The sequence below is a fragment of the Monodelphis domestica genome, chromosome 7 (assembly GCF_027887165.1).
Source record: "Monodelphis domestica isolate mMonDom1 chromosome 7, mMonDom1.pri, whole genome shotgun sequence".
In the NCBI taxonomy this organism is placed as follows: domain Eukaryota; kingdom Metazoa; phylum Chordata; class Mammalia; order Didelphimorphia; family Didelphidae; genus Monodelphis; species Monodelphis domestica.
The window spans coordinates 196,146,157-196,166,426 of record NC_077233.1 but is presented as its reverse complement, the minus strand read 5'-3'; the positions used below and the strand labels follow the sequence as shown (position 1 = coordinate 196,166,426).

The 20,270-nt window shown below is 35.4% G+C and overlaps 1 protein-coding gene across 6 annotated transcripts in view; it reads right to left on the bottom strand.

Annotated features, from left to right (window-relative positions):
• The window catches only part of TJP2 (tight junction protein 2), a 155,976-nt gene that overhangs the window by 33,105 nt on the left and 102,601 nt on the right, over positions 1-20,270 (bottom strand). For all 6 annotated transcript variants that reach the window (XM_056806235.1, XM_007498574.3, XM_007498575.3 and 3 more), the window contains 5 exons: positions 18,655-18,779; positions 13,840-13,942; positions 12,108-12,657; positions 7,334-7,437; positions 286-439 (listed from right to left, as the gene is read on the bottom strand). In XM_056806235.1, coding sequence (XP_056662213.1) covers positions 286-439; positions 7,334-7,437; positions 12,108-12,657; positions 13,840-13,942; positions 18,655-18,779 — 1,036 coding nt within the window. The remainder of the gene's footprint in view (positions 1-285; positions 440-7,333; positions 7,438-12,107; positions 12,658-13,839; positions 13,943-18,654; positions 18,780-20,270) is intronic.

Here is a 20,270-nt window from a genome sequence, read left to right as displayed (position 1 = left end):
TTTACAAGTATGTTTGAGTTTCCTGAGACAGAGTCAGATCAGTAACACTTTCATATGAAAACATCTGTGATCAAAAGATAAAGGATTAGTCAAATTAACCATTACTAACCTTTTGAAATTAAAGTACAAATATTCAAATGTGAAACTGAATTTTCTAATTAATCCTTGAATTTATACAAATCTATATCCTACCTTTTCTAGATGGTTATAGAAATATAAACAAAGATAAAGATAATAGTATTTTTACGCTAAACTCACCTTATATCCGCCTATATAGTAGCTTACCTTCTATTTCTGAGTCACTGTCATGTAATGAAGGTATATTGATTAGAGTCTGTTTGCTGTCTCTCAAGACTACTAACTGGAGTTTTCCTCTTGATTTTTCTATCAGTTTTCGAGCATCAGCCAAAGACATATTTTCTGTTACGGTGCCATTGATCTATGAACAAGAGCAGTATCTATAGCATCACTATTCATCAGGAAAAAAAGCTAATTTTTTATTTTGTCTCAGAAAAAAATTCAGATGTCAAGATATTCAAATAGAAGTGTAAGATTCAGCTATACTTTGGCATAGCTTTATTACTGTCCTGAACAGAAAACATTAGAAAAATATGTGCTAGATCACGTAGTTAGATGGGAATATGATTAGGGTTTTGATGTTAAAAGAGCACTCTACTGCAAATATGAGTAACATGGAAATAGGTTTTGAACAATGATACATGTATAACCAGTGGAACGGCTTGTCTGTTCGAGAGAAGGGAGAAAAGAACATGGAGTGAGGGTGGGGGGTGGTCATGAATCATATAACCATGGAAAATATGCTAAATAAAAAAAGGAAATGAATAAAAGATAGTTATAGGATATAAACTAAATTTTAAAAAATTATTGTCCTAGGGGAGCTAGGTAGCTCAGTGGATAGAGATTCGAATGTAACTTCAGAGAAATTCCATTTAAAGTCACCCCAGACAATGTAAAATATTTAGGAATCTATTTGCCAAGACAAACACAGGAATTCCATGAACACAACTACAAAACACTTTCAACACAATTAAAAGTAGATTGAAACAATTGGAAAAACATTAATTGCTCATGGGTGGGAAGAGCTAACATAAAAAATGACAATCCTACTCAAATTAATTTACTTATTCAGTGCCATACCTATCAAACTACCAAGAAACTTTTTTATTGAATTAGAAAAAATTATAACTAAGTTCATTTGGAAGAACAAAAGATCAAGACTATCAAGGGAAATAATTTTTTAAAATGTGAAGGATGGGGGTCTAGCAGTACCAGATCTTAAAATGTACTATAAAGCAGTGGTCATCAAAACAATATGGTACTGGCTAAGAGACAGAAGGGAGGATCAATGGAATAGACTTGGAGTAAATGTTCCCCGCAAGATAGTATATGATAAACCCAAAGATCCCAACTTTTGGGACAAGAACACACTGTTTGACAAAAACTGTTGGGAAAATTGGAAAACAGTATGTAAGAGATTAAATCTAAAGATCAACATCTCACACTCTACACCAAGATAAATTCAGAATGGGTAAATGACTTAAATGTAAAGAGGAAACTATAAGTAAATTAGATGAACACAGAATAGTATACTAGTCAGATCTATGGAAAAGAAAAGAATTTAAAACCAAGCTAGATATAGCAAATATCACAAAATATGAAGTGAATATTGACTACATTAAAGTTTGTGTGCAAACAAAACCAACACAATCAAAATTAGAATGGAAATAACAAATTGGGGAAAAAATCTTTTATGACAAAAACCTCTGACAAAGTTCTAATTTTTCAAATATACAAGGAACTAAATCAATTGTACAAAAAAATAATCAAGCCATTCCCCAATTGATAAATGGGCAAGGGACATGAATAGGCAGTTTTCAGATAAAGAAATCAGAATTATCAATAAGCACCTGAAAAAGTATTCTAAATCTCTTATAATTAAGAGAAATGAAAATCAAAACAACTCTGAGGTTTCACCTCACACCTAGCAGATTGGCTAACATGACAGCAAAGGAAAGTAATAAATCTTGGAGACGATGTGGCAAAATTGGGACACTAATGCATTACTGGTAGAGTTTTGAATTGATCAAACCATTCTGGAAGGCAATTTGGAACTATGCCCAAAGGGCACTAAAAGACTGTCTGCCCTTTGATCCAGCCATAGCACTGCTGGGTTTGTAACCTAAAGAGATAATAAGGAAAAAGACATGTACGAGGATATTCATAGCTGTACTCTTTGTGGTAGCCAAAAATTGGAAAATGAAAGGATGCCCTTCAATTGGGGAATGGCTGAACAAATTGTGGTATATGTTGGTGATGGAATACTATTGTGCTCAAAGGAATAATAAACTGAAGGAATTCCATAGGGACTGGAACAACTTTCAGGAATTGATGCAGAGTGAAAGGAGCAGAACCAGGAGAACATTGTACACAGACTGATACACCTGTGGCACAATCAAATGTAATGGACTTCTCTGCTAGCAGCAATGCAATGATCCAGGACAATTCTGAGGGACTTATGAGAAAGAACACTATCCACATTCAGAGGAAGAACTGTGGGAATAGAACCACAGAAGAAAAATAACTGTTTGATCACATGGGTTGATGGAGATATGACTGGGGATGTAGACACTAGATGATCACCCTAGTGCTATTATCAATAATATAGAAATAGGTCTAGATCAACCAACACGAGTAAAACCCAGTGGATCTGCGTGCCATCTATGGGGGAGACACACGATGACATGAATCGTGTAAACTGGGGAAATTTTTCTAAATTAATTAATTAAATAAAAATTTTCGGGGAAAAAAAAATTAAAGGAATAATGAACTGGAGGAATTCCATGTGAACTGGAACGACCTCTAGAAAATGATGCAGAGTGAAAAGAACAGAACAAAAAGAACACTACACAAAGACTGATACACTGTGGCACAAATGAATATAACAGACTTCTCTACTAGCAGCAGTGCAATGATCCAGGACAATTCTGAGGGACTTATGAGAAAGAATGCTATCCACATCCAGAGGAAGAACTGTATGAGTAGAAACGCAGAAGAAAAAGAACTGCTTGATCACATAGGTCAATAGGGATATGATTGGGGACCTAGACTAATTGATCATTCTACTGCAAATATTAATAATATGGAAATGGGTCTTGATCAATGATACATGTAAAACCCAGTAGAAACAACCTTCATAACAAAAACCTCTGACAAAAGTTTAATTACTCAAATTTATAAAGAGCTAAATCAATTGTACAAAAAATCAAGCCATTCCCCAATTGATAAATGGGCAAAGGACATGGATAGGCAGTTTTCAGATAAAGAAATCAAAACTATTAATAAGCACATGAAGAAGTGTTCTAAATCTCTTATAATCAGAGAGATGCAAATCAAAACAACTCTGAGGTATCACCTCACACCTAGCAGATTGGCTAACATGACAGTTATGGAAACTAATGAATGCTAGAGGGGATGTGGCAAAGTAGGGACATTAATTCATTGCTGGTGGAGTTGTGAATTGATCCAGCCATTCTGGAGGGCAATTTGGAACTACGCACAAAGGGCGATAAAAGAATGTCTACCCTTTGATCCAGCCATAGCACTGCTGGGTCTGTACCCCAAAGAGATAATGGACAAAAAGACTTGTACAAGAATATTCATAGCTGCGCTCTTTGTGGTGGCCAAAAATTGGAAAACGAGGGGATGCCCATCAATTGGGGAATGGCTGAACAAATTGTGGTATGTGTTGGTGATGGAATACTATTGTGCAAAAAGGAATAATAAAGTGGAGGAATTCCATGGAGACTGGAAAGACCTCCAGGAAGTGATGCAGAGCGAGAGGAACAGAACCAGGAGAAAATTGTACACAGAGACAAACACACTGTGGTACAATCGAACGTAATGGACTTCTCCATTAGTGGCAGTGTAATGTCCCTGAACAATCTGCAGGGATCTAGGAGAAAAAACACTATCCATAAGCAGAAGACAAACTGTGGGAGTAGAAACACTAAGGAAAAGCAACTGCCTGACTACAGTGGCTGAGGGGACATGACAGAGGAGAGACTCTAAACGAACACTCTAATGCAAATACTAACAACATGGCAATGGGTTCAAATCAAGAACACATGTGATACCCAGTGGAATCACGCGTCGGCTACGGGGGGTGGGAGGGAGAAAAAGAAAATGATCTTTGTCTTTAATGAATAATGCATGGAAATGATCAAATAAAATACTATAAAATTAAAAAAAAATCTCTTATTGGCCATACCCAAATTTGTTTGCCATTGTGCATATTAGTATGCCACTTCTCTCTCAGGAAGTGGCAACATTCTTCTTCATTAGTCCTTTTGAACAATGATTGATCACTGTGTTGATCAGCATTCATAAGCCAATAAAATTATTTATTTTTATAATGTTAAAAAAAAACCCAGTTAAAACGAGGGGATGCCCATCAATTGGGGAATGGCTGAACAAACTGTGGTATATGTTGGTGATGGAGTACTATTGTGCTAAAAGGAATAATAAAGTGGAGAAGTTCCATGGAGACTGGAACAACCTCCAGGAAGTGATGCAGAGCGAGAGGAGCAGAACCAGGAGAACATTGTACACAGAGACTAATACACTGTGGTATAATCGAATGTAATGGACTTCTCCATTAGTGGCGGTGTAATGTCCCTGAACAACTTGCAGGGATCCAGGAGAAAAAAACACCATTCATAAGCAAAGGATAAACTATGGGAGTGGAAACACCGAGAAAAAGCAACTGCCTGAATACAGAGGTTGAGGGGACATGACAGAGGAGAGACTCTAAATGAACACTCTAATGCAAATACTATCAACAAAGCAATGGGTTCAAATCAAGAAAACATCTAATGCCCAGTGGACTTACGCGTCGGCTATGGGGGGTGGGGGGGGGAGGAAAAGAAAATGATCTATGTCTTTAACGAATAATGCTTGGAAATGATCAAATAAAATATATTTAAAAAAAATTAAAAAAAAAATAAATAAAATAGCATACCAATTGTTAACTCCCCCCCCCAAAAAAAAAAACCCAGTTAAATTGCTCATTGGCTATGGGAAGGAAAAGGAGAAAGGGAGGGAAAGAACATAAATCATATAACCATGGGAAAATATTCTAAATTAATTAATTAATTGAAGAAAAAAAACACATACAAATGTGGCTTCAGATACTTCCTAGCTGTGTAATCCTGGCCAAGTTACTTAACCCTAACAGCCTTGCCTTTGCATCTCTTCTAACTTAGAATTAATACTAAGAAAGAAGGTACGGGTTTGAAAAAATTAAGTTAATTATCCTTAAATTTAAATAAATTCCCGTTAGGAGACTCATTTTGAATATTTACAGTCCACATAAAATGAATTTTGCTTGTTTATATTCCTAGATTCAAAACAATATGGTAGATCTGAATCAATAGGATGACATAAGTGGTTTGATTCACAAAGCAAAATGTTTCAAGTGAATTAAACACATATTTGAATATGTTTTCTTAATTTTTCCTCCTTCATTGTAAGTAATACAAGCTTTTGGTGCTAAAGGAAAAAGTGCTTTTTCTTTGTGGGGGAAAAATCATAAATCCAATCCAAAACAGTCTTTTAATGAAATCCTTGAAATACGGGTATTCCTAAAGTATGTTTCAGAAGAAACTACAGCATTCTTCGACTTCTGGTCATTCCAAAAATTTCATCCATTTTTTTTTTAAGTTTTAGCAAGGAGCAGATAGGTGGCTCAGTGGATTGAGAGCCAGGCCTAGAGATTAAACCCAGGTCCTGGGTTTAAATCTGGCCTCAGACTCTTCTTAGCTTTGGGACCTAGGTGGGCCACTTAAACCCCATTGCCTAGCACATACCACTCTTTTGCTTTGGAACCAATACTTAGAATTGGATTCTAATACAAAAGGTATTGGTTAAAAAATATGTATCTATATTTTGTAATTCCAATATAACGTTCACACATTATGTCCACTTCATGAAAAGTCTTTTGTAATAAAACAGTTGACTTAAAACTAATAGTAAACTATTATTAAGCACATGAAAAAGTTCTCTAAATCTCTTATAATCAGAGAGATGCAAATCAAAACAACTCTTGAGGTTTCACCTCACACCTAGCAGATTGGCTAACATGACAGCAATGGAAAGTAATGAATGCTGGAGGGGATGTGGCAAAGTAGGGACACTAATTCATTGCTGGTGGAGTTGTGAATTGATCCAGCCATTCTGGAGGGCAATTTGGAACTATGCCCAAAAGGCGATAAAAGAATGTCTACCCTTTGATTCAGCCATAGCACTGCTGGGTTTGTACCCCAAAGAGATAATAAGGAAAAAGACTTGTACAAGAATATTCATAGCTGCGCTCTTTGTGGTGGCCAAAAATTGGAAAATGAGGGGATGCCCTTCAATTGGAGAATGGCTGAACAAATTGTGGTATATGTTGGTGATGGAATTACTATTGTGCTCAAAGGAATAATAACCTGAAGGAATTCCATGGAGACTGGAACAACCTCCAGGAATTGATGCAGAGCGAAAAGAGCAGAACCAGGAGAGCATTGTACACAGAGACTGATACACTGTGGTACAATAGAACGTAAAGGACTTCTCCATTAGTGTCAATGCAATGTCCCTGAACAATCTGCAGGGATCTAGGAGAAAAAACCCTATCCACAAGCAGAGGACAAACGGTGGGAATAAAAACACCAAGAAAAGGCAATTGCTTGACTACAGGGGTTGAGAGGATATTATTGAGGGGAGACTCTAAATGAACACCCTAATGCAAATACCAACAACATGGAAATGGATTCGGATCAAGGACACACATGATACCCAGTGGAATCACACATCAGCTATGGAAGGGGTGGGGGTGGGGGGGAAGAAAATGATCTTTGTTTCCAGTGAATAATGTTTGAAAATGACCTAATAAAATAATGTTTAAAAGCAAATAAATAAATAATTAAAATTTTAAAAAAAACTAATAGTAGTGAAAGTGAAGCCAATATTTTACATCCCCACACTCCTTTATTTTCAAAAATTTAACAGAAATTTATCTTCTTTCTCCTACTCCTTACCCTACAGAAAAAAATAAAGTAAAACAAATTTCTTATAATATATAGTCACACAATCAAGTGAATTAGAGGAATGACTGTCTTCTAACAGAGGAAATATAAACACAAAATATAGGGGTCCTGACAGCATATAGTTGTTTCTGTAATATTTATAGGGAAAGATGGGTGGATAAGAAGAACAGGGGATAAGGAAGGTATAGTTTCCTTTCCACATTTCACAATCTTCTACCCATACTCACCTTGAGAATTATGTCTCCTTCATGAAGATTGCCATCTTTAGTTGCTAGACCAGTTCTAGTCATTTCCTTTATGAAAATCTGACTCCCAAGTCGGAGACCATACTCTAGGGAGCAAACATTTATCATTATGTTTATAGAAAGTCTGAATTAATTCAGATAATTGAGTAAAAACACATCCTTAAAGCCATTACTTAACCCTTCCAAAATACTCAGAATAGCAAATCATTCTCTTAAAACTAAGGACCAAAGTGATTCTTAGAGGCAAACTATTTATCACACACTCAATTCACATACTAAACAATTTAATTCTTTTATTTGAAATGTCAGGGTGATGATTTTAAAAGCCAAATTGCAGAGATGAATTTCAATAGATGCAAAGTTAAGTTGTATTATAATAATTTAACTTTTGTTCCTTAAATAAGCCTGGAATCTCTGGTTTCCTTCAAGACTGGTTAAGCCTCACTTCTGTATGAGTCCTTTCCTTTGCATCCCACCACCATTCCCTAAAATTATCTTAATAAATTGGGGTAAAAGAGAAAGAGAAGTATATGGAGGAAATAGAAAAAAAAGGCATTTTGGTTCTTCAAATTTTTTTGTTAGTGATTCTGAATTGATATTGAAGATTGCTGAATTACTACAGAAATATGTTACTTCCACAACTAAGTAATGCTACAAATGTTTTTTAAATGTTAAATGTCCTCCTTTTTGTAATTGAAGCTCTGATACTCTTTTAAAATGTTATTTTAATGTTCAAATCCCCCCAATGTTACCTCAAATTAGCATTATTGTATTAAAAAATAAAACATATTCTGAATACAATATTAAAATTACCATATCTAATTTTTGCTCTCTTACAACTGAACATGTTACAGTTACTGAAAAATGTAAGGTCTCTGAACTTCAAAGCAAGAGAGAATGTAAAAGAATCAGAAAAGTGGCTCTGTTTTTGAAGTGATATTTTGCATATGTGTACTTTAAGAAACTGTGCTGGGGAATGCACCTTTAAGAAAAATTGTATGCTAGGGAACTACATCCCCCAGCATGGCCTGCACCTCCCAGGGTTCCCTTTCCCCTACTTCATGGCATGGGATTGGTATATCACTGTTTTAGGTTTTGAAAAATGCTTTATATGTATCATCTCATTTAATTCTCTTAACCTTCTGAGACAGATGTAGCTATTAGCCTCACTTTACACAATAGGAAACTAAGACTAACCTACCCAGAGACATTTAGTTAATAAGTCTCTGAAGAGTATTTAAATTCAAGTCTTTTAAGCACTCTATCTACTTTGCCAAATTAGTATTGAATTCAGTTAGAAATTAGATCACTAAACCTATACATACTTAGAATACCATCTAAGTTTAATAATTAAAAATTTTTATTTTATTAGATATTTCTCAATTATATTTTAATCTGATTCAATCCTTGTCACAAGTTACATATGGCCTCTGGGACAAATGTATGATACTTCTACATGATGCCATCAAGGTACTACCAGATGCCATTTTTTGGTACATGCTTTTTCTTCTAGTAGAATGCAAGCTCCTCCTACCCTGTAAGGCAATTGTATCCCCCAGTGCCTAGTCTATTAATCATAAAAAATTCAATATGATTTTAATGGTACCTAAAACATGAAGTGTTGATGAGGAAGCCTAAGAGGAGGAACCCTGCTTTTCAAACATCATCATTAGTCAAAAGGATCTCTCATATTCAGGCAAAATTATCATCCCTATGACTGCCTTTTTCTTCTAATTTAAGACAGGAGCACAATAATTATTCAATGAAGCATCAGAGAGTAGGATCATAGAATTCTGAACTAGAAGGAAGTTAGGACACTGATATTATAGTTGAAGAAAAAACAGAGATCAAGGAAATAAAGTGAATTGTCCAAAATCAAGTCTGAAATAAGCAGCAGGGCCAAGATTCATTCTTAGTAGGTTTTTTTTTTAAATCAGAGATAAAATAGGTACATATTTTTACCAGACTCTAATAGAAATGAAATTTTATTGCAGGTGTTAAGATTCCTAAACAAGCTCTTAAACTCATTTAGTGCTCAATATATTCCTTTTCTCTTCCCTTTCCTTCCTGCTACATTAGCTATAAGTGAATGCATAGAGTAAGGACATATTTATTTGTTTTACTAACTTGAGAGAAAGCAGGAAGGGACCATGGATAAGAAAGTCAGGATCCTAAAAGACAAGATCCTAAAAGATAACCAACAAGCTAGAATAAAGAACTAATTTATTTTTTCCAGTTCAGATTGGTGGCTTTATCAATGTGGGGTACTCCTCATGTGTAAACTCCCTCCACTAATGCAAACTGGTAACATCTCTAAATTGATTCTTGGAGAACTTTCTAGGAACAAGGAGGGGGTTAAGATAATTGCTCGTGCCACAAGAATAAATGTTTAATTAACCAAAAAGTAGGGGAGTGGTTTAGAAGTGGCAAAGAGGCAGATTTATTAAAGTAAGTCTAAAGAAAAATTCTTAACAACAAAAATTGCCCCAAAGTAGAATAGCCTCAATTCCTCAGAATTGCTTCAATCTGAAGGTTACTTCAAAGTTAGTGGGTTCCCTTTTACTGGAAAATTTTAAATGAAGGCTATATGACCTCTTTCTGGCCATTCTTCAAATATGGAGAGGATTAGATGACTTTTGAGGACTTTTCCAATTCTTATCCTGTGGGTTAGAAATAGGTTTTCAGGGAAAATGAGGTAGAATTCAGTAGCTGTCAGTCAATAAAATATTTACCATAAAGTAAAGGTACTTAAGTCACAAACAGATATAGCTAAAATGTGGGAAAGAAAAAGAAACATTATCTATGGAATGAGGACAGAACAGACCAGGAAAAATAAATGGGCATCTTAAGAGATATCACTGATGCTAAATAGCAAAAGGACCCTTTTTCTAGGTTCACTGGGGTAAGGTGTAAGTGGGAAGTTCTGTAAGGTAAAATTTAATCTGTTGGCACAACCCACAGGAGAAAAGTCAGCACTGAACAGTGTCCTTAAGATAACAGTGAGTCAGCTTATTTCTTTTCTCACAGTTTTTTTGAATCTTTCATTTATCAGGGCAAAGAAGGGTGCTTGCTCTGTAGATTGCCATAGTGAATAGTTAAAAGCTTCAGAGAATCTTTACCTACTCCCCTAAATTGAACTTTCCAAGTACAGTCCTAACAAAAGATCCTTCTGAAAAGAGAATATTCTTAGCTTTCGTTCTTGGTAATGTGACACTCTTAAATTCAGTCCCAGAAAATAACATTCCTGCATAATCCCTCAGTCGACTATTTTACGGTTATATAACTAGATCCTTCACACTTTTATTTGGAACAAAACATCCACACTTCTTCCCAACCAAATATTCCAGAACTGATATAAGGTATTCTTTGAACACCAATTAGATTTAAGCACAAATCAAGCCACATTTTTCTTGGTGTGTTAGGATGAGGATTCTTGACTTTTTTCTTGCAAAGCCAAAGTGAACCCTGATAAAATGGGGCACAGAAACAAACACGATATCCCTACAAACTATGTTGTAGAGGCTCCCATAAGACAGTGAGAGGCTAACTTAAAGCAACATCAGTCTAATTCCTGAGTACCTTAGTATTAATCAAGAAGTTGCCATTTTGATCCATGTGAATAAATAATCTTTGTGTTATACTTGTAAACAAAGAAACCAGCCTTAGTGGATTTTAGAGTAGACATACCTAACTTTATAAATTGGATATGCCTTTAAACACAGGTGGCAATTAACAGAATCACTGTGTATTGGATGCTATTTTTCTTTTACTTATGAGTTTTGAGAGGAGTTTCTCTGGGGAAATAATTAGTGGTGGGAAGAGGTATTTGATTATCTATAAAAAGAAGGTATTTGGGTGTAAGATTTAAATTAATATCCAATACTCTAAGAATTATATTTTTATGGAGTTTATTAATAATCACTTGAAGAAGGAATAACAAGGAAATAGAAGTTAAAACACCTAACTATCTAACACAATTAAAACCATATGAGCAAGTTCTGGTTCTTGCCTCAGCTCCCCTCCACAGCGTGAGATCACTGAAAAAGAGGGAGAGAGGCAGGGCTACACCAAATTTATACCCTCCCTATGTCAGCATGTAATGTGAGAAGGAACATGGGATGCTGGGAATTGGAGTTCTAGGATACAAAAATTAATTACACATGGGGCTGGGGTATGTATCAAAATTTCCCCTCTGGCCTTGACTCTATAAGCTGTCAAAAGAGATTTCTTTTGGAAAGAACAGTAGCAAAAGAAGTGTGAATGGTAGAAGTCTTAAATTTCCACTCCTTTTTACACAAAGAAGATAAATCCATCCACTTAAAAGACTTCTGTAGCTTTTACAGTAGCTTCTAAAGCAAACCAGCTTACTCTGGGGCAAATAATAAAAGACCTCTCCCCCCAACAAATCTGTGCTATCTTTATTTGTTGGTTGCTGAATCAATAGGAAACTCATTGCATTTGCATTCAGAAGACCTTCGGTCAAATCCTAACTCCCCTTCTTACTGCATACATAGTATCCTCAACTGTAAAATAAGAGAACTGGACTAGATAATAAGTCCTTTCCAGTTCTAAACCTATTAATCTATAATTTTTCCTTGAACTATTGACTTTTTTCTCTCTCTTTAGACCCTAGCCTCTGACCTCTTTACAGAGCTTCTTCCTTTCAAAAGGAAAGTGCCCTTGGACTTTTGCCTCAAAAAACACACCATTTTAATCACCTTTTGGAAGAAGTTAGTAGATATTAAATCATCACTACCTTCATTTGATTTGCTTTTTGTCAAAAGGACATCAATGGGTCTTTCTATGTCACGCTGCTCTGACCGACGTCTCATCTCAGGAGTGGGGCTTCGGGAATGGAGTTGATCTCGACTTTGGCTCCTCTTCATCTCATATCTAGCATTGGCTGAATGCCTCTGGCTATACTCCACAGATGGACTGTAATCCCTTCGATGGCCACGGTCATAACCATCATCTCGATCAATGCTTCGGCCTTGACTCCTGTCTCTCCTATAGTCCTGATCTAAACCCCTCTCCAGACTCCGGCCCCGGCTCCGTTCCCGGCTATAGCTCCTTTCCCGGCCACGAGGTTGGTCATGGGGAAGTCTTCTTTCAGGGCTATTTTCCCAACTACGGCTACGTCCCCCATTGCCACTATGCCAGCTTCTCTCACTGTATCCACTGCGGGCACTTCTGCCATCAAATTCTTCCCGATCATCCATTACATGAAAAACCCGTTCATCTGGATCCATGGAAGAGCTGTCCCCTCTTAGAGGAGCGAGCTGCACTTTTCGGGGCCTCTTGACAACCTGTTAAAACAAACACTTGCAATGAAAATGTAGTATAATTATAAACATATAATTCCCATTAGAATCTGTTCCCACTCAAAGTAGAATTCAAAAACACAGATCACTGTCAAATATTCACTTATTTCTAATAAATAAGATATTACTTATATTTATTTCTAATAAATATAGAATTAACAATATAGAAAATCCCTTTCCTTCAAGCCTTTCTATTCTACTAAAGATAAATGTTTGATGTTTATATCTATAATTATTAAATTATTCAAAATTGTTTCTAATTGATACTACAGGTTAACTTTGATACATTTCTTTACCACTTCAGCATCATGCACCAAAGAGACTGGTGATACTTAAATTCACTTCTTTCTTATGTGTAAATTTGCTTATCATGAAAAAGCTGGGCAGTTGCAAGAACCAAAAAACCCATGCAGAAGGAAAAAAGTTAAATATAAACTTTATCTTTGGCAGAGAGATGACTATAACTGCAAAATCAGACTTCTATTGTCAGTTATGATCACTGTTCTCATATATTTTATTTAACTATAGTCCTTAGATACAAAGGAAGTTCCATTGGAACATGAATGGGAGGAGGGGGCATTAAGGACTGTGAGTCATATATTGGTTTACATAAACTTCAGTACAATTATAGAAAATTAAAATGACACCTGTCCCTTTGATTATTAGCATACATATCCAATCCACTCTTGGTATAGGACCTGTGCCATCAAGCTTTGTTATTCAAGTAAGTTGATTTTTTTCCCATCAAAATTTGTCATGTTAAATCCCTTATACACAACCCCTTTTAAATGCCTTAAAATTTTCTATCTTGTATTATTTTGACTCTTAACAGTATTCCCTAACTGTTTCATAATCTATTTTATCTCTAAAAAATATAGGTTGTTACTGAACCAAGAATGATTTGCTTTGGCAATTTAGAAGCTTAAGAGAGAAATGGGGGTGGGGGGAGAGTGGGGGCAGCAGAAAAAACTTCTCTTTAATTAAAAACTACTGTCTACTCACAAATGCAAAGCACATATACATCCATAAAAACCAGCATTAAAAACACAAAAGCAATTGAACTCAGAATTATATAATTCCTTCATATAGTTAAAAGAAATAATTTTCTTCTGGGCATAGGAAAATAAAAGCTACTAAAACAAAACCAAATGTGAATCCATGACTTACAATAGCAGCTATCTTCCCACTTTTTCTTAACTGCTGAACAGCAAATGAATGGGGTACATCCTCCATGGGGGTGCCATTAACCATAATCACTCTGTCGTTTTCTCTAGAGAACAAAAATATAAAATGCATTGTGATAAACTTCTGACCTAAATATTTGAGTCAATCCTAACCATAAAGCAATTTTGAAACATTTAATGACTGATATTAATTCATACTATCTTAAAAGGAAATAAATTACAACTCCACTTGAAGAGCCACAACCTTTGGAAATAATTTAGAAAAATTACAATTTTGGATATACTTTCTCCAATTATCATGACATGGTAATGTTTTCATTTGCATATGGTAAAAAATATAGTCTATAGTTTTCATGGGGGCTTGAGGGGTGGGGTGGGGGAAGCCAGTGATTCTTCCCTCTAAAATAGCTAAAGTGGTAGGATAGGTAGATGAGAACAAGAAAAGGTTCCTAGTATTGATTAGCTCCAGGGGATCTATCAATTCATTCACTGAGGAGGGGAACAAGGGGGAACATAAAGAGGCTAAATTCTAGAAAGTCTGGGGTAAGAATGCATGCCCACAGTCAGTTGTGTGCCATACAGGCCATGTCTTTAAAGTTCAATACCAAGTTAAGGGTGTAGTCAGCAGTGATTTGAGTATCAAGGGCCATGCTGGCCAAAAAGGTCTAATTAATGAAATATATTTCAGGCAGATTAACTAGAAACAAGAGTTAAGAAAAAGTACAAGAAACGTTAGTTTTCAGGGACAATGTTTAAGAAAGCCTTAGGACCAGGGTGAAAAAGCACAAGGCCAAAAGGTCTAAAGGAAGTCAATAGGATACTTTTGGGAAGAGTCTTTAAGAGGAAGGCAGTAAAAGTAGGTCAGAAACTTTCATAGATGAATGAGCTACAGTATATGGGGAAACAGTGTGTGCCTTCCTCACAGTATCTGCAAAAGTCTCCTATCCATCACTGTCAATGTCAAAAGGCCTCTAGAAGGCTAAGACAAAGTAGCCTGGCCAGCCAAAGCCATGACAAAGACACTGGATCTGAGCCAAGGCTAAGAAGTAAGAAAAGAAATAAGAAAAACAATTTAAGGTATTTAAGTCTAAGGTAATACGCTAAGAATATTTACAATTTCTAAAACACACTCTTCTAACTGTTATTGAATGCCCTCCCCTTCTTTAGAAGAATTTAGAAGAATAATACTTTGTCATTAATTCCCTGTTAAATACATGAATACATAAATGTTGGTTTACTAGGATCACATGACATGGAAAAGGTAGAGGGTATAGAAAACTTGTAACCTGCTGCCGTTTTGGTGGGATAGTACAGGAAAACCAGAGGAAGACTGTTAGTCAAAAAAATCCAGGAGATGGTGCTAATAGCCTGGGTTTCAGGCTGGACATAAGAAACTGACAAGTGGTCAAAAGGATATGAACAAGGAATTTTGGGGGAAAAGAAATCAAAGCTATCAATAATCATATGGAAAAAAAGTTCTAAATCATTCTTGATAGAAAGGCAAATTAAAATAACTATGAGATGCCACCTCACACCTAATGGATCAACCAATATGATAGTAAAGGAAAATTATGAATGTTGGAGAGGATGTGGCAAAATTGGGAAAACAATACATTGGTGATGGAGTTGTAAACTAATCCAATCATTATGAAGGGCAATTTGGAACTATGCCCAAAGGGCTATAAAATTGTGCATACCCTTTGACCTAGTAATATCACCACTAGGTATGTATTTCAAAGAGATTTTTTTAAAAGAAGGGTGGGATGGGGAAGGATCTACTTGTACAAAAATATTTTAGCAGCTCTTTTTGTGGTGGCAAAGAACTGGAAATTGAGGGGATGTCCATCAGCCGGAGACAGCTAAACACATTGTGGTATATTATGGTGATGGAATAGTATTGTTCAATAAAAAATGAGAAGCATAATTTTAGAAAAAGCTGAAAAGACTTAAATGAATTGATGTAATGAAAAAAGCAAAACTAGGAGAACATTGTACACAGTTAAAACAATATTTGTACAATGATCAACTACGAAAAATTTAGCTACTCTCAGCAATACAAAGATCTAGGACAATTGTGAAAGACTTATGAGAAAGGATGCTATCTACCTCCAGAAAAAGTACTGTTGAAGTTGGAATGCAGATCCAAGCAGACTATTTTTCACATTTGTTTAGTTACAGTTTTATTTGGGGATTTTGGTTTCATGTAAGTATTCTGTTACAAGGACCAATATGGACATATGTTTTGCATGATCATACATGTATAACCCAGATCAAAAGGTTTAGTTAGCATCTCCAAGAGGAGGAAGGCAATAATTTGGATTTTATGTCAGAAAACTCATGTTGAAAATTATAATATAATAATTGGAAGAATACAGTATCTTTAAAATAAATAAATAATCAACATAACTAAATTCTCCAAAGGCAGAACTTTTAACCAGAGAAAACCTTAAGAACCATTAAACACTGCTCACAATTTTTTAATAAGGATAAACTAATGCTTATGGGCATTCAGAGTAAACCGTTCTTAGTGCTTATTCCCAAGAGGAAATTTAGCTTAGTCACTTCAATAGATGTTCTCTATGTGAAATGCATATTTTAAATCAAAGAGACTAAGAAATTTGAGAAATTGATGAGGATAAAGCAGGAAGAAAATGAAAATAAAAGGAAAGTTTTATTGTTTTCACCTCTTCTTCATATCTCATGAAACCAGACTTCTTGGCTGCCTATTTGCTGTTCAACTGTCTCTATGTGGGACAATACTGACTTTTGATTTAAGATCTGCTCAATGTGGAACTGGGAGTTCAGAAAACTTCTTTTGCAATCCATACTCTCAATCCCCTTTCATACAGGAAAATAGGGAATGGACCTGTGACTTTATTGGTTTACCCAACTCCAAAAATGAGGAAATTCCCCCTACCTTCTTTGCAACTGATTGTCTTTCCTTAAGTACTAAGAAATTCAGTGACTGACCTAATAAGTCCATCATTTTTGTCTGTCTCTCTGTATATACTTTCCTTTATACCAAGTATTCAATATATGTACTTAAAATTTTCTGAGAAGGGGTTCATGACAGAAAAGAGATTAAAAACCTTTGCTCTAAACTTTACATCATTCCAAATTATCTTTGGATCTATTTTGGATAATTGTAATCACACATATTTTCGCCTGAAGGTTCAAATATCTTTACTGACACAGTACACATGCATTTTATTTCTAATATTTAAGTGATGTCCTGTCTGGATAATATAGAACAGGATACGCATTTTCCATTAAGAGTTGTTTCCTTTCCTCCCCACTATGATATGAACATATAGGAAGCGATCAAGCCCACACTGTCTGACATGGTCACACGTGAGCTAACAAAACCCACCTCCGTGTGACTTCTCTAATAGAATTGTTATGATTATTGTGTTCTCCCCAAAACAGGAGAAATAATGAGAGCAAATACTTATAGGATCAATCAATTAAATTGATCCTATAAGTGTGTGTGTGTGTGTGTATATATATATACATATATATACATACATCTTACTTTATAGATATATCTATCTTATATATTTTACTTTAATCCTCCTAGGTTATTAGCCAAAAAGATTGAATTTACAGAATTAAAGCCCAAAGATTATTGCCCATTACTCCTCCTTTCTCTCACTCAAACAGAGGTACTTTTCGAGGCCCCACAATAAACACTGGCCAAATGCCTGAGCACTATAATAAATCTTTCCTTACAGTTATCACACTCCAATGAATTTGTTGATGTACAGAACCAGGAAATACTGCTAGGTGCTTTAAAGTAACACAAGAAAAACAGAACTTGTAAATTGAGGAAAATCCCAAATTTAGTCTGTCATTAAATTGCCTTCTAACCTTGTACCTAGATATGAAATGTTTTGTTACCCATCTTCTAAGTAATTGTGATTGATTGTGAAAGCTGACCAAAAGTAACAATGATTCTCCTAGGTCGGGAGAACTAACCTCTAGATCATCCTGTTTATGTCATTCATCTACAGCGACAATGTTTTATTGACTATCTCCTTAGGTTATGCATCTTGTTGTTAAGTTCCACGGAAAGAAATATGTAGAAAATTGATTGTGTGCCAAAGAAGTATGTAATCACCAGCCTATATAATAAATGAACCTCTGTGCTATGGCAGAACACTGTGTGACATCTACGCACATGGGCCTGAGCACAGTGTCTCTCATCTCCTTTACTCGACCGGATAGTCACATGTAGATGGAGTCCTCACCCTCAGGGAGACTGCTGGATGGCTCCCAAAGTGAACATCCTTACACAAATTACTCTAACCCCTCTAAAAATTTAACTTCTTGGATGAGGGTAGTGATAGTGATAAATACCCAAAGTAAAATCAATAGGCCCAAGAGTACATATCTAGTTTTATAGTTCACACATTTTCACAGGCTTATAGGAAGGAAGGGACCTTACAGGTAGTTGAATACAGAGCTATAATTTTACAGATGAGGTCTATTCTCTAAAGTGTGAGTCAAAAAGATTTACAATACTAAGAGCAATGATTGTGTGTCCATTATGCCATAACCACACTAAAATTGAGCTTTTTACCTTTATCTTTTCTTTTTAAAAAAGTCATAGGATAAAAACTTGAATTATTTTCATTGCTATTTATTTCATTGCTAGTAAAGCTCGTGCATTTTCCCACAACCTAGGCCTTAAATTCAAAAAAGATTTAATTTAAAATAGTTCTATACCAGATCAAAATTAATCAAAATAGAACTTTATCTGTAGACAAAGTATAGAGGAAAATAGAACAAACACACTTACTGAAGTAGTCCATCTGCAGGCCCACCTGAGAGTACATCTGAGATGACAATTGATGTTTCACCATTTTCAAAGTGGGGGTTGTCTCTACCTCCAGACACAGCAATACCAAATCCCCTTTTGGAATCCTTTTATAATGAGGAAAAAGTTGATGAGAAAAGTGAATAGAGGGGGCAGCTGGGTAGCTCAGTGGATTGAGAGTCAGGCCTAGAGACATGAGGTCCTAGGTTCAAATCTGGCCTCAGATACTTCTCATCTGTGTGAACCTGGGCAAATCACTTAACCTCCATTGCCTAGCTCTTACCACTCTTCTACCTCGGGACCAATACAGAGTATTGATTCCAAGATGGAAGATAAGGGTTTTAGGAAAAAAAAAGAAAAGTGAATAGACATTCACTCCATATAAAATGTTCATATTTCAATATAAGCACTCATAGGAATAAAGGTAAAACCAATTACCAAGGTCAACAAGCCAAAACGTTATGCCACGGTTGGTAGGCAGGAATAGAAGTTAAAAAATCCTCATTTATGAGACTATCTCCTAAATTCTAAGAGAGGAAAATTTTAATATAGACCAGAACATTGATCCAAACTAGCAAAAGTTGCAAGATGTGACTGAGCATGAATATCATTATTTTTGTAAGACAGGAAAAGGCACTGAGTTGTCCTTGCCTAAAACAGAAAATTTCCATTGGAGCTGATCTATGGTTACTTTGATGTCCACAAACAGTTCTCAAAATGGGGTCCATGAAACCCTAGATCCTTTCATGGAGTACTTAAGGTCATAACTATTTTCATAATAGTATCAATATTATTTGCCTAAATAACATTTTATTAAAAATGTGCTTCATTTTCTAGCTGTGTATTTGTATATCTAGATCTTCTTTATATGAAAACTTCAATTAAAAAATATTATAACAGAATGAATGCAGAACCAGATAAGAATACTGCTGTCTTCTGTTAAGCCAGACCTTTGACTTCCAAAAAATATTTAAAACAACTGAACACTTCTTACACTAAATTTATTTTTGAAAAACTGCTTTTCATAAAAGTTACTTGTGTTAAGTTTTAATGGACATATTACTGTCCTTTATAAATGAATAAATCAATTTCATATTTTATTCATTTTAACACTTCAAATAGTAGATTTTTATATAACCCACAAAAACAAAGCTCTTTGGGGTCACCAATAATTTTTAAAACTGGGGGCAGGCAGCTAGGTGGCTCAGTGGATTGAGAGCCAGGCCTAAAGATGAGAGGTCCTAGGTTCGAATTTGACCTCTGACACTTGCTAACTGTTTGACCCTGGGCAAGTCACTTGATGCCCCATTGCCCCATCCTCACCACTCTTCAGCCTTGTAATTAATATGCAGTATTGATTAGAAGACAGAATGTAGGGGTTAAATAAAATAAATGATTGAAAAATAAAATGAATGATTATTAAAACTCTAAAGAACTCCTCAATATCTTTTAAAACAACAACAAAAATATGAGAATGTCTTGGTATAGAGAAATTCTAAGGAAAGAAACTCCTTCAGCCAATGTAGATCTTCAAATGAGCTGCATCAGAGAACTGAAGAATGAAGTGACTTGCTCAGAATCACATAGTCAATATGCCA